The 14,632-nt window shown below is 35.1% G+C and overlaps 1 protein-coding gene across 4 annotated transcripts in view; it reads right to left on the reverse strand.

The window, feature by feature from the left end:
- The window catches only part of COL11A1 (collagen type XI alpha 1 chain), a 159,762-nt gene that overhangs the window by 94,140 nt on the left and 50,990 nt on the right, over positions 1 to 14,632 (reverse strand). Inside the window, exons 7-15 of one of the 4 annotated variants that reach the window (XM_063344361.1) lie at positions 14,453 to 14,599; positions 14,166 to 14,261; positions 11,713 to 11,958; positions 9,161 to 9,223; positions 7,567 to 7,608; positions 7,139 to 7,201; positions 4,241 to 4,315; positions 1,780 to 1,863; positions 1,473 to 1,529 (exon numbers count right to left, since the gene is read on the reverse strand). In XM_063344361.1, coding sequence (XP_063200431.1) covers positions 1,473 to 1,529; positions 1,780 to 1,863; positions 4,241 to 4,315; positions 7,139 to 7,201; positions 7,567 to 7,608; positions 9,161 to 9,223; positions 11,713 to 11,958; positions 14,166 to 14,261; positions 14,453 to 14,599 — 873 coding nt within the window. The remainder of the gene's footprint in view (positions 1 to 1,472; positions 1,530 to 1,779; positions 1,864 to 4,240; positions 4,316 to 7,138; positions 7,202 to 7,566; positions 7,609 to 9,160; positions 9,224 to 11,712; positions 11,959 to 14,165; positions 14,262 to 14,452; positions 14,600 to 14,632) is intronic. The other 3 variants (XM_063344362.1, XM_063344363.1, XM_063344364.1) reach the window with 3 other exon arrangements.

Consider the following 14,632-nt stretch of genomic DNA (forward strand, 5'->3'; position numbering starts at 1 on the left):
AAAGGAAGCATATTTCTTATACTTTTGTCTCACCACTTCTAAGTTATGACCAAATCTGCACAACTGGGATGAGTGGAAGGAAACTACTTTGGAGGAAAATGCTGTTGCATTCTGAGGCAAGGAGAAAACCAGGTGGCCTCCAGCAACTTCTACTGCTGTCTTCTATGCGTGCTGCTACAGTTGTGACTGGCATATCTCTGCAGTCACTCTTCCGTCACACAATAAACCAATAGGAACTTGCTTAATCCTTTTCTCTTGGTTACCCAGCAATCACTTGTTTTTATTTCTCAATAGCACAATTGTATTCTTGTCTGTGTCTTACAACTAGATTCTTGTCTGATCTAATACAAACTGCTAACATTACTCTTTGCGTCCACCACTGTAATGACAATGTAAATAAAAATTACAGCAGACATAGATCAAAATGTAAGAGGTCAAATATTTGCCAACCCAGCTGTGCCACCACAGTAGACAAAATCACAGTTTCCAAATTAAGTGGATCTTTCAAACATGGATGCTGTGCTAACTATAAAAGAGAATTTCACTCATCAGAAGATAAATACAATCACCTGGGAGAAATTTATAAAAGACTAGTCTTCTACAAAGCTTATGATCTTGGCTGCAGCATTTGTTATTTTATATCATGGTACAGATGCTTTATAATAGCTTTTTGAAAGATGGTAAATGCTAAATTATACCATTTAGTGGACTATTGAGTCTGAAAAGTATCCATTTCCTAAAAGTGGAAATTGCAATTGCAAGATTGATCATGTGGGTTTGGCTTGCTGGGCTTCCTACTTGGTTTTATTCTTTCATTATGAATATTGTCTATTTAAAGTATTTGTATGGATTACAGAGGCAAACCTATTAGTGATCAAAAAGTTGTTTTGCATGTCAGCAGTGTTCCATGTATAGACTTTGTATAAATATTAAGCTTTTTTAACATCCACAAGGCCATTTTGCAGATCATTTGGTATTAACAGTCAAGCCAAATTCAGGACTGAAGTAAAAAAGCACAATTCTTTTAGAAATCTGTATGGTTTTTAATTGCTTATATGAATGCCTCTTAAGAACTTTCCAGATTCAGCTTAAGTAGTGAGCCAAGGTCCTCACACTCTTGCTTTAGTATCTCCTTCTGTAGAGTTTCATATTTACCACAAGAAGTTTTGTAAATATTATTACGGAGGTGACTGACTGTAGAGGCATATGTAGTTATTTACGTAAAACTCTGCTAGTTTTCTAAGTCTACCAGTGTGCTTTATCCAAACACCCCAAAATCTACAATAAAAACTGATTTAGTATTGAAGTTGGATTGCAGACCTTGAATAAGACTACAAACTATGGCTTTGATTATATCAGGTTTTTTTCAAATAAAATAAGTACAAATACAGAGGTGTAGGCAAGGCCAGAATGAGATCCATGGACTTGCGTTATTGTGTTCTTAAACCTATGCCCCAGTTTTGTTTACATACCACAGGACCTGGTCTTCCAGTGAGTCCCATGGGACCAGGTGGACCTCTCATAGCAATCTGAGAAAACAAACAGAACAAACCAACAGGTATCAAGAAAAAGCTGCCAGCCAGCATACAGATTCTATATTAATACAATTTCATAATGCATTAAGAAATAGCCCCCATCATTGACTCAGTTGTCCATAAGGATTACTGTGATGAGATGATGCTTAGAGCTCTTTACTTCACATCCTGCATGATATAAAATGGAAATTTTTTTTGAGCTGTACCCTTGTGGCAGTTTTGTTTGCAGGCTCCTTGTGCTCACCCTAGCTTGCTGGAGAATAGCTTGTGCTTGAGCTTCCTGTGCTGAGATTGTTGGGCCCTTCTCACCATCTCCACCAAAGCGGAACTGCAAGTATCAAAACAAGAAAAGGATTCAGAATTTGTCAAATTAAACTCATACTTGTTCTTCGCTGCATAAACCACTTGAAAGACACAGTGTCTCCGTCTTTAGTACACACCACTAACTTCAGAAGACTGCTGCATTGAGGCCACTAGATCCAGCACAAATATTACGTCATTGGTAACAGTTTAGAAATGAAGTGCAAATCTAATCCCTTATGAGCAAACATTTTATTGATTTCATAGGATTTTGGTTTTCATTTTGTTTGCTTGTTTGTTTGCCTCAAAACCAGGCCAGAATAAATTCTAAAAAACTCATTAAAAATATGTTTCAAAATTAATTAATTCTCTGTACATTGGTAGCTACCAACAGAAAAATGCAATTAAAATTAAGGCAGACGTCGATTTTTAAAATATTTGGTATCTAAAATGAAAAAGTTGTGTGTCGTTTCTAAAAAATTCAAAATAAATTACAGAATAAAATTTAAGTCCTCATTGCTGCACTCCTGGGCTGTTATTGCTCATGAAACTGCAATCAGAAGCTTTGCAATGTTGTAGAGACACTAAGTTGCAACAAGAAGCATGGCTTTCCAAAGGTATGGCATAGGCACACTGGATATCAGGGTTATGAATCTTTCACTGACTGCAACAGTTTGTTCAGTTTCCCTACACCCAGACTGACTGAGGTCTTTCTACTGCCCTATTTCATCTATTATCATCAGAATGGAAGAATTTTTTTTTTGAAAGTGATGGAAATCTTATTGCTTTAAGCCCCCACATATGAACATCTGACTTTTTCTAAAATTAGAACTACCAAGCCTTCTATCATTTGAAGGGAGGCCAGATGGTTTGTAGGGATCCACATAATGTGGAATCGACCACATTTTCAAAATATTTTTTCAAGCAAACGTACCTAAATCCATTGTCTTGCATCCATTGAAAAGAAGAACCCATTTTGATGAATTCAAGCTCTGCACATGACGATGAAGAGCCACACATCCCACAAAAGGTGTCTCCCACATGTTACTTGGTGTTTTGAAGGTACCTCTGTGACAAGATGCTCTGCCACTGCTAGATTCGATTTCACCTGTTTACTCCTTTATACCAGGATGGCTCTCAAGCTAGTGTGCAGGTCATCTGTTATAAAAGGATACTGACTTCTCAGTGGGGTTTATAAGTGTAGAAAAGAATTCTGGATGGTGATTAAACAACTAGGCTGGAATTCAGAAAACCTGAAGCCAATTTCTTCCTTTCCGAGAAACTTCTGGTTTGACTTGGTAAATCACTTGAGTTGAGACTCATTAACATCTAAAATTAAAGCTACTGAGATTTTCCAAAGTTGCTGATAGTTAACTCTTAGTCCACACTTACTACGTTTAATGGAGCAAACTGATACAGCAATAATAGATGGAAGAATGACTTGGGAATAATTCCCCTGTAGAGTAGTGGCATTTTTCCATCAACTAATTATTGGTAAACAAATATTTCTGTTACACAGCCAGCTGTGTAACAGAACTTGGTGCAAGCAAGAGGTCAAAAACATTAGCATATTTTAATAAACTTCCATTGATTTTTTCAAAAATAGAAAATAAACTTTACAAAATCATCCTTTCCTCATTGATACTGATGTAGTCCTGCCTCCTGTATCAGAACTGCGGCAACTAGAGCTTCGAGACTTCTTGTTTGCTTTGCTTTACTTACCAAAAATACTGTCCCTTCATTTATAGTTGGTTTATCAATTCTCTGGGAACTGGTACTCATCAGAGCTTTCAGGTACACACATACACTTAGGAATAATGAATTCCATGCATATAGTACTTTTCATACTGCAAAGCTGCAAGATACTTTAACAGTTTTGGCCTTGTTCCTCCACCTGCTAAAACAGATGGTGTTTTGCTTTGACTCCAGTGGGAGCAGAGCTGGCTATGTGCATGTATTTCTATTCAAAGGATGCACTGACTCTTCAAAGAGGACACTGAAGTCCAATTTTAAGCACGGAATGCTTAAAATTCTCCATGTCAAGGAGACTTGAAAGCACACACGCCTGCTGGGAGTACATGCCCTTTGTGCAACAGCAAACTCCTTGTTTAGGACATATAGTAGCAAATAATAGGTACTGTTGAAATATAAGGAGGATTTCAGTGAGTCTAATACATTCATGTAGGTTCCAATCTGGCAGCCATGCAGGAGCTAAAGCAAATGCTTTCTTTGAGGGTAAAAAAGGTAGTACCATATGATCTTGAAATGCTTACACCATACAAGAAACTGTATCATCTCTCATTCCAAAGACAAAATCAGATGAAAAAAGAAAACACCTATACATTTCTTGAAACACACTTCCTCTTTTTGGAGGCTGGCTACCCTGTAATCATAATACAACTTACCGGCAACATTAACATGGTACCTGGGGGACCTGCTAAACCATCAGCACCAGGAAGACCGGGGCGACCAGGTGGACCCTAAAAGGGATAACAGAAAAAGGGATGAGAACAAAAAGATAATTACATAAGGTAAACCTTTTGAGTCACTCTTACACACTTACACTTGTATTCATAATGACGCACTTCATGGATTAATAGTCTCTTTGCAAATAGTTTGGGAATGTTATTCATTATTAGTGAGGTAAATAACTGAATTTGGGGAAGACATTCAGCAATAGGGAAGAAAGCTATTATTTTTAATTATTTTACTTATAAATTATATTAAAAAATGGAGTATGGAGTACCTAATTATGGAGGCTCTGCTAAAGATTTTATAGATTGGGTTGAGCTGAGATTTGCATTGTGTTCCAGTGTTTTCTTTATTTGATATAGAGAACTAACACTGATGATTCTCTTTACACCTTTTGAGTAGCTTTAATTTTCAAAGGCTACGTAAGTCCTGCAGCTACGACTTGAAGTCTATTTTTTATAAAATCTAATTCTCCCTGACAGTTTAAAAAGAGCTAAACTTTTTGTGTTAAGATGGAGTTGAAGAAAGGTACCAATGTGTGTACATAACGCTCATGATTATTGATCCAACATGCTGCATAAATAAATATTGCTGTTGTGACAACAGTTAGATTTATAATTGCACCTTTCCTCACAGCAATTTACATGCTGCACTTTTAATAGCTGAAGCTGTCAAGGGCAGGAAGGACCTGAATCAGGAGTGCTCATTTGCCTGCTGCATATCTGTGAAACAAAGTACTCATTCACCAGAACGACTCTCTGCAGGGTTGCAATGACAGACCAACAAACATCAAACTGTCTTAACTGGTTCCTTCTGCTGCTCAGGAGTTGAACAAAACAATGGGAAAAGTGATCTGAAAAATTTTGATGTTTTTTCCCCTCTTCAGGGATTAAGATCAGTAGCCTGTTACTAAGTCTGTTTGAGCTCTTTTTCGAAAAAAGCCTGAAGCATAAAAAAATAATTCCATGCTAATAACACACTACAGATAAATCTTAAATTGAGAATTATTACTAATTCAGATATAAAATATTGAATATAATGTTGTAATTGTTAAAAGAACCATTATATATCCAGGCAATTTTGAGTTAAGGTTAAAAAATAGAAAAATAATTAAATGCACTTGCAAAGCACCCAAAGAACCTTCACTGTGACCTGCAGTGACTTTATGCCATATGATTATGTGTCTTTGTGAAGATTAGAAATGAAAGATTAGATCAGAAAATGAAGATTAGGTTACCAAAGATGAAGATTAGATTACTGAAGATGAAACTGAAGATTAGATTAGTTTTCACTTTCTTCTTCCATTGCACCATTTTATATGAGCAAAATTCATCTCTAGAGTAAGTAAAAGTGGGACCACTTGTGGTCTTCTCCAGGAGTGTATGTTCATTCATTTCTCAATTGTCTTATACACATTATTAGGATTAGAATGATGTAATAATTTAATACAAAAGCTGAAGCACCATAGGCAACTACAAAAAGTCATGGATTTCTCACCTAATTCTTCAGTAGTTCCATGCTTAAACAACATTCTCAATTATTCTAGGTATTAATGCGGGCTTCTTAAAATTAAGCAATGTGCCTTTCTTGAATGGTAATTTCCTCAGAATGTTACTTTTCTAAATTTTTTACCTAAGGTGAAAAGCAGTCAGAATAGTTATAGCAAGAGTTAGAGCCTTTATTTGTATACACTGGTTGTTGTTTACATAAAACAACAAACCTGTCCACATATGTTTAAAATTTAAAGTAAGGCATGTTATTTCATTAGGACGGAATCTGACAGCAGAATCTGCTATTGTATCTGTATTGCTCTTTTTTCTACAATTATTTTTTTTTATGTAATGTGTACTTTTTTATATAAAATGTGAATTCTGTTCCATGACAGGTACATGATGTGTTAGTCAAGAATTGCCTTATGATTAATTCAGTAAGCAGTTAGTTAAAAAACTATTATTAGTAGTTGTTGCATTACAATGTGTTAAAATTCCCATTTTATAAGTTTAAATTCCAAAATATGTTGTTTAGTTAATCTACAGGTAACAAATATGAAAGAAGTGTGGATGCTGACTTACTATTAAGGTGAAGCATTCTTGGGATTTTAACATTATGTCATTATTTCGTGAAGCAACAGCATCTTCTCAACATTTTCTATTCACAAATACAGTTTGAACATGCTAGGCTAATTGGTAAAAAATCACTCATAAAACTCTGGAAAATTTTTTTGTAACATATTTTCCTCAAATAAATATATTTAGGCTGTTTCAAAATTGAGTTAGTTGTGGCAGTAAGAAAAGGCTTGTAAGAACATGTCAGACTAAAATAACAGCTTAAATTTCAATTATAATCATGACTGGATAGGCTTCTCATGCAGTATGTTATTTAGTATGGCCAATTCTGCCTAGATTGTCTAGATATTATCCACCACTTTCAATATTTCCATGTTGATTCTGTAGAGCTTTTTTTTCCTGTATCTATACGTGTTATAGCTGAGGTCATACTGATTTTTTTAAAACTCATTCAAATCCATATGAAATGTTTGTACCTATTGCTTTATTATATTTTAAAATAATTCACATCAAAACAGAGAAATATAGACAAATAGTAAATAATTTTTTTTGCAGTAGTTACAGTACATATTTATACCACTAAGGAAATATTGGTCCAGATTCTCAGTTGATTTTCTCAGCTGAGTAAATCAGCCTCAGTTCCACTGAAGTTTCTCAACCTATGTGTATATATTTCAGATCAGGATCTAACCTACTTACTTACTCTTGGAGCAATTAGTGCAAGACGTACCGTGAATACCCAGGATAATCTAGATGTTGACTTACCCTTTCACCAGGGTCACCTGGAGGACCGACAGGACCTTGTAGACCTGGGGGACCTGTAAGACCCTATGGAAAATGAATGACATTATGCTGAATGACAGCTTGCAGCATTTTTGAACTATTTTTGCTCTGGAACATTATGTTGAACACATATTTGGATAAAATAATTTATCAGGTGCCATACTTTTTTTTTCTTACAAAGTTTTATAGTCAACATTCAAAAGTCTGATCTTCATGTGCACTCAGCTTGTAGCATGCTGTCACTGAAAATGCTGGAGATGACCCTTTTTTACTCCCTTCTAAACACGCTAAGTCCAATATACCATTTGAGAACTATGATAAAGCCAATATTAATTATACTAACTCATGAATACCAAAGCACAGTGGATAAATTAAAGGCAATAAAAAGAAATTGTGACTAATCTACTTACAGCAGGTCCTCTTGGTCCTGGTGGTCCTTCAATGAGCATACCCTAAGGGGGGATGGAAAAAGATACTAAATTTGTTGTGTCTTGGAGAAAAATATAAAACATCTTTTTAGCTCACCTACTGAAGTTAATATTTTCTAGTGTTTTGATAAACTTTTCTGGGGATCCTTTCTCCACAGTTACTAGAATTGGAATCTGAATTGCTGTGTGGCTTTAAAAGTGAGAAAGACTTCTAGGTTTGAAAGTTTTCATAGTACTTGATTCAAAATATTTTATTTTTTTTTTATGCCATTAAAGAATTTGGTGTGAATAGCTCTGGCTATTTCTATGTTGTGGGTCTTATAGCACCTCCTATTTTTTTTTTTTTATTGAGTGAAGACACTAGTCCAAATTCCAGGTCATGGTAAGACCTATAAATACATGATCCTCACTTGCACTTGGCTTTCCACAGGAAGGAGGACTGGACAAACAAGCTTGAAGCTAGCTGTAGTGAACTCCAACAATGTTGGAGATTGGCAGTGGATACCTCTTCAGTATTATGGGTGTAAACTAAATGTATCTTGCAATGGTTTAGAAAAGACATGCATTTTATGACCTAACACACGCTGAGCTTCTTCACAGATCATGACTGAAAGGTCACAATCTTGACTTCTAACTTGTTCGTTTTTGTAGTCCTTTAACTTTGGTGATCAGTTACTTAACCAAATGCTAATTCTGGGATAGGAATATAGAATTAAAAGGGAGCTCTTGGATCACAGAATCCAGACCTTTGATATTCAGGAAACAATGACACATCATAATATTTTATCAGGCTTTGACGTAAGCTAATTTCTTCCCTTGATATTTCTGAAGTTAATTTTCTATGAAATAAAAACAAGATTAAACTTTAATTCTATTTGGATCAAATACATACTTGAAAGCAGCGCTTGAAAATTCTAGACGAGTAAACCACAACTGGCATTCGACGCCTGCTAGATGTTATAAAATTATTATTTTTGTGTAATCTATTTCTTTTTTTAAATTCAGTTACATTTTAGTTTCTAATTGTCAAGCATGATGCTACATGATAACTTTTTCCTACTGTAAAAGCCACTTAGTTACTATACTACTATTTAAAGATGAGAAAAATTCTGTAAGCTACTGATCCGTTATTGTGCTTATGACCGAGTTGTAACCTTCGAAGAAAGTATTTAAGTAAATTTTTGCACCAGCTTAAACGTACAAGCATTTATTTAACTTCTCAGAGGGATTTCCTTGCCCTTGTTGAAACCTGTGGTTACACTGTTATCTGTGCCTAAGCTGTCTGTCCAAGCTGTAGTTACCGAGTGGCCATGAAGAGCATATCTGTACTCTGTTTTCCTCTGCACAAGAAGATTCTCCTTGTTTAAAGGAACATGTGGTCAGTCCTTTCTGTAACCGAAAGAGAAGGCTGAACAGGCTCGTGTCTGTTACCACCTTTACACTGTCCACGCTGCAGGTGATTGTCTCAGAGATCACGGATAAGGTTATCATGAACAACATGGTTTGATAATGATGTATCAACAGTGTACATCTGTTATATAGTGCTAAAGAAAAACTCACCCACATCTGTACTTACGGGTTCAATCACAGCTGGTTCTCCCTTTTGGCCTTTTTCTCCGTAAGCCCCATGTCCAGTCACCTGGCCAGTAAAAACAGCCCCCAAAATGAAAATAAGTAGAAAGTATAAGGACCTGGTACAATAAAGAACTGCAGCAACCTATAACTGCAAGCTAAAGCTGGAACTGACCTGTGCTGAGAAAAACACATCACAGGCACAAACCATATCAATCAAAAATATTTAATACATGAGAAATGGAAAATGCAAAAACTGCATGCATACTTTTCAAATTATTGGATATTGTCCATTTGTAGTTTTCTGATGAGATATAATAGTTTGCATCCCATGGTATACATTAGGACTTTGGACTAAGAATCTACAACTTCTGTGTGGAAGTCACAATGTTGTTTCTTTTCTTATTTGAATGGACATATTCTTGGCAATTAAAAAGCAAGCCTAAAGAAAGATCCCTTGGTCCCATATGGACAGTACCCTTCAAGCTCCTAATTTCATTCATTAGACATACACAACATGTAAAGTAGTCTGAGAAGAGTCTGTGACTTCATGGCATAAATGGGAAAGGAGTTAAGTAGTATTGTAAACATTAAATAATATTTCTTGGGTAGGCAGTTATGCCTCTTAACTACATGAACTAGCATCAACTGCAAAATTCTTTTATGATCAGCTCTATGGGACGTTTTGGGTTCAGGATTAAGATAACAGAAGTACCTAAAAGAACAGGTCAATAACAAATGCTAATGGCAGAACACACTCAATTTAAAAAAAAAAAAAAAACAACTAATTTTTTTTTTCAAACCAGGAGATATGTATTTTTCTTCAGAATTTTTCTCTTGACTGCAAACTAGAAATTAAATTCAGCTCTGTTTAGATGAAAATTCGAAATGCTTTTTTTTAATATTTCAGTAGAGTGATTCCATGTTCACACTAAAATAGTTGGGGATTTGAAAATGTTAAGGATAATGTTACAGTATTTCAATATGAAATATTTTGGAAAGGAAAAACAGAGATATAGATTCATGGCTTGTGCATTTTGTATTGATTTATAAACGCACAGATCTCACTAGTAATGATGCAATAGTTCTTAAAAACCTAGCAAGAGGTACAGATAAATACATTTTATTATATTAATAAAAATTGGTTGGAATCTTTGGAAATATTGCCCCTTTTTGGAAAGTTTTCAGGTACCGAGTGCTTTTCATTTTGCCTTTTTTTATCAAAGGTAGAACTTCACTTGTTCCAAATAAATCCATACGTCAAAGGAAAATTATACGATATATATCTGGTTCAGCAGATGAGAGCTGTAATAAAGTTGGCACAGATCAGAGCCTGGATTCTAATTCAAGCTTCCTGACTCCTTCGGTTTTGTAGCAAGGCATTTTAATTTGAAATTTACACCAGGGGATAGAGTCTACACAGTCTTTTGCTTAATGCAGGCACAAATGGTGCCTTATGGGCTCTTTGCTTTGCAGATAATCTGACCTTTTCTGTGTCATTCTGCCACAGTGTCCCCATCTGTGCTAGAAGGAAAAAAGTAAGCTTGTATCACATTGCATAGATAAGGATCATTAAAAAACACAATGACCCCAACAGGGTTTAGAAAGGAGTGATAAACGAAATACAGAAGTATTGGTTTCAAGGTTGGCAGAAAAAAGCAACCTCACAGCATTTGCTGTTATTTCTTGGATTCTTTGGAAACTGAAGTTTGGAGTTTGTGAGGGGAAAATAAAGATAAGACTGAGCAAATACTGCAAAAAAATTCTCCTTTCCTACTATATTCAGGGCCTTATCAATTAAAAATCCAATTGGGAATTAATTTTCCTTCCAGTCTTAGTCATATTAGTTTCTTTGCAGCTTCAACAGTTCGGTAAACTAGTAAACGAGGATCTTGGCACAACTAAAGGAAAATTAAAGCCTTGCTGTTAAGCCTGTGATTAAGTCAGAGGGAAAGAGAGAGCTATAAAACACACACAAAAAAGCATGATTCACAAGATCCACCATGTCATCCTATCACTCCTGCAAGGTCATAAACCTGTCACCATTGACTAAGCTTATTTTCATGAAAGGGTTCAGACCTTCACCTTCCACTCATGAATTTTCTCCTTGGAAAGTAGCAGAAGACATAGGATTCTAGACACTTATATGCATTTCAACTTCTTAGGGTAATCACATAAAAATATTAATTACAGTACTTTCACCTGCATTGGAACTTACATTCTTTCCAGCTTTAGCTCTAGTTTAGAAAGATTTTTAAAATTGTTCATTTTATCATTTATTTCTTGGAATTCCACCTCTTCTTTACTTTCCCTCCCATCTTCAACCCTCCCTTGCTCCCTTCACCAAAACAGACAAAACCCCTGCATTTAATAAAAAAAAAGAGTTCAGGATTACTAAAACAAGAAGATGGGCTTGATCCAAAGCCTGTCAAAAGTGAGAATATATCTAATATGTACAAGGAGCTCTGGATCAAGCTCTGTACAGTTCTGAGACTGTAAAACTATAAAAGAATCACTAAATTAAATTAATCTGCATTATGCCTTCAATCAACTTACGCTTGTTTCTGTGATATCGGTCTCTGCAGGAACACCTGGACCAAACTCCTCATTAGTGGAATCAGTTGGTTTCTCTTCATATTCTTTATATTCATAAAAATCATATTCGCCTAAATCTCCATCTACCAGCAGATCAGATTCACTGAGGTCTACTCCTCTGTTTCCATATTCAGTTTCCTCAGCTTTTTTATCATAATCCTCTCCAGTTATGTATTCTTCAGCAAATACTTCTTCAACAGGATTTTGCTATTCATATCAGTAGCAAAGATTTGGGAATAGGAGGAATACGTGAGTTATTGTTAGTAAAGCAATGTAAGCATATGCTGATTCACCATGATGACTTGTCAAAAGAAGAAAGAACAGTAGAACTATAGCATATTGTCTTTTAATTAGAGTCTGAAAGAATGGAAGTCCAGCCTTTCAGAGTAATTAAAAGATCTTTGTATAAGTAGTACAAAGAAGTAATGCTTTCATATGCATTTTTTTATTATTTCCAAAACCATTGAATTCAATACAGTCAGTACACTATGGGTACTGCTTGCTTAATGTTACTTTAGTGCCAAATATAGCTAAATTTCCCTGCTTGGTTTCACATTTACAAGCATTCATGAATGAACATATAAAGCACAACGAACAGTGAATAAATTCAGACCTTTTTACAGTCACAGTGTAAAGGAAGTGAAGGAATTGCTTTAGTTAAGCCCAGCCTTCTTTATTATTTTGTGTCTATAAATACCACTGCTGAGACAAATGTTTCAATTTCTTTCCTCTTGTTAATGATTTTGCAGTTTATTCATCACTCGAAAAGTCATGGTTCACGTCTGTCATGGTAAATTATGTATTTTTTGGCTGAGTCAAATTCCACCTGCAAGACTCCGATTAATTTTAACATTTCTGAAATCTAAGCTTTCATTTTCAAGTATGTAAACTGTCAAACCAAGCAACCAACTTTCAAGCACCAAAGCAGTTTAAAAGAATGCTATATTTGAGATGTACAAAACCATTTATGAAAAAAAAAGAGGATTTCTTTATTCTTTTACAGAGGTCTCTTGAAAGGATAATTTTGAAAGAAATCAAAGTTCAGATATTGCTAATATGAGACATATATTCTAGATGTTCAGACAAGATGAATTAGTACGATCTTAAAAAATATATTAAGATGCTAATTAACATCCAGAGTAATTAAAAATATCTTGATCTAACCATGATATTGAAATATATTGCAATGAAAATAAAAGGACAAATTCTGATTTATCAGTTGCCTAATTCCATTAGCTGCACGACTATGACTTTTGCCTTACAGCTAGAGTAAATGTGGATCTGAACCACTTCTAAGCCAAATTCTACCTTTATGCAGAACTGCTCTCACTAAGGAAAGTATTTAGCACTTTGGATCTACCTCATAATGACTGTACTATTGTACAATTGGCCTATAAATGCCCAAGAAACAGTACTACTGAAATATGCCTCTGTTGACCAACTTGTGAGAAGTAAACATGAAATTTAACACAAGAACAGCTTACAATAGAATGAGTAAAATATGTCTTAATTCACCTTCACCTTCCAAAATACACAGGAGGAAAACACACGAAAAAAAGAAGACTCTTTTTCCTCTTTTCAAATATTTGAGGGGGGGAAGGGAGGCAGTTTTGTACATCTTTTAAGCAACATATCTTCATTTTGAAAGGAAAATGTGGAATAAAAATGAAAACAATATTTCTTGTAATTAGCCATCATTTTCTAAAACTAGCATTAATTAATATGCAGACATATTAATCAACACTGGCTTCAGGTGTAGTAAACTTAACATAATAATGTTTAGGCTTGTCATTGTAGCTTTCCAAAAATGTGGTTTCTAACACAAGTCAAAATAATAATTTTCTCCTTTTTTGACAGTTCAAAATACAATGTTTCATAGAACCTCAGTGAAAAGCAAATAATTTGGTTTTTTTAGCTGAAGAACTACTAAAAGGAAATGATGGCTTCTGACTCATCTTCAATATGCTGCTATGGTTGCAGCCGTTCTTTGCTTGTGTTAGGCTCATTTTATGCCGCATCTTAAAGGTTGCACGAAAAATTAGAGACTTCACTTCCTCTTAAATTAGGAGGACTATTTCTAGTATCTAACCTAGTTTATAATAGACACCGCTCCATTCACATCCACAGTGAATGCAACAACCCCGCATTCCCACAGCATATATCACTGAATGATTTCCAGAATTGTGAACTCTTCAGTCTAAAGATTCAGCAGACCTCTACGGAATTGATGGGAAAATAGTAGGTTCTGATATTGGCTGAGAAAGCATAAAATTGCATTAATTGCTGTTATGTATAGATATGTATATTTACACAGACGAACATTCATCCTTTTAAAATGTGTTTGTGTTTTTTGAATCATTGACACCTGGTGGGCAAGTGTTTTTGCCTAGTATTTTCTCAAGAGTCCTTATTACCTCATTGGCTTCAGTAGTTCTGGAGGGAGCTTCTGTCTGGGGCCCATAGTCATTTTCAGCTATGCTATACTCTTGAAATCCATCAACAACATTTGCCTAGTATTAAAGAAAAGGTACAATATTAAAAGAAATCCTGTAAGAAAAATTCAAGAGTATCACTTTTATTCAGGTTATGGTATTAGCCAGACGTTTTCATCTAGTGGGGTTAGGTGTATTTTTTTCTTATTATCAGAGATCTTCCAGTCTTGGCCTGGGAAAGATCTTGATTTTTTCTTGGCTACCTTTACCCCTAGTTTGCCTTTTGCTGCTGCTTGATAACTTTTCTTCTTCTTGGATGCATATTTTTCAGATTTTTTTGTTGTGGCCTTTTGGGGTTTGTCCTTTGAGCTAGTGGCCACTGTCCTCTTCTTCTTTTTGACCATGGCTTTCTTTTTCTGCAAACGTTATGAAAGATGGAATGGGAAAAC

The sequence above is a fragment of the Chroicocephalus ridibundus genome, chromosome 8, assembly GCF_963924245.1.
Source record: "Chroicocephalus ridibundus chromosome 8, bChrRid1.1, whole genome shotgun sequence".
Taxonomy (NCBI): Eukaryota; Metazoa; Chordata; class Aves; order Charadriiformes; family Laridae; genus Chroicocephalus; species Chroicocephalus ridibundus.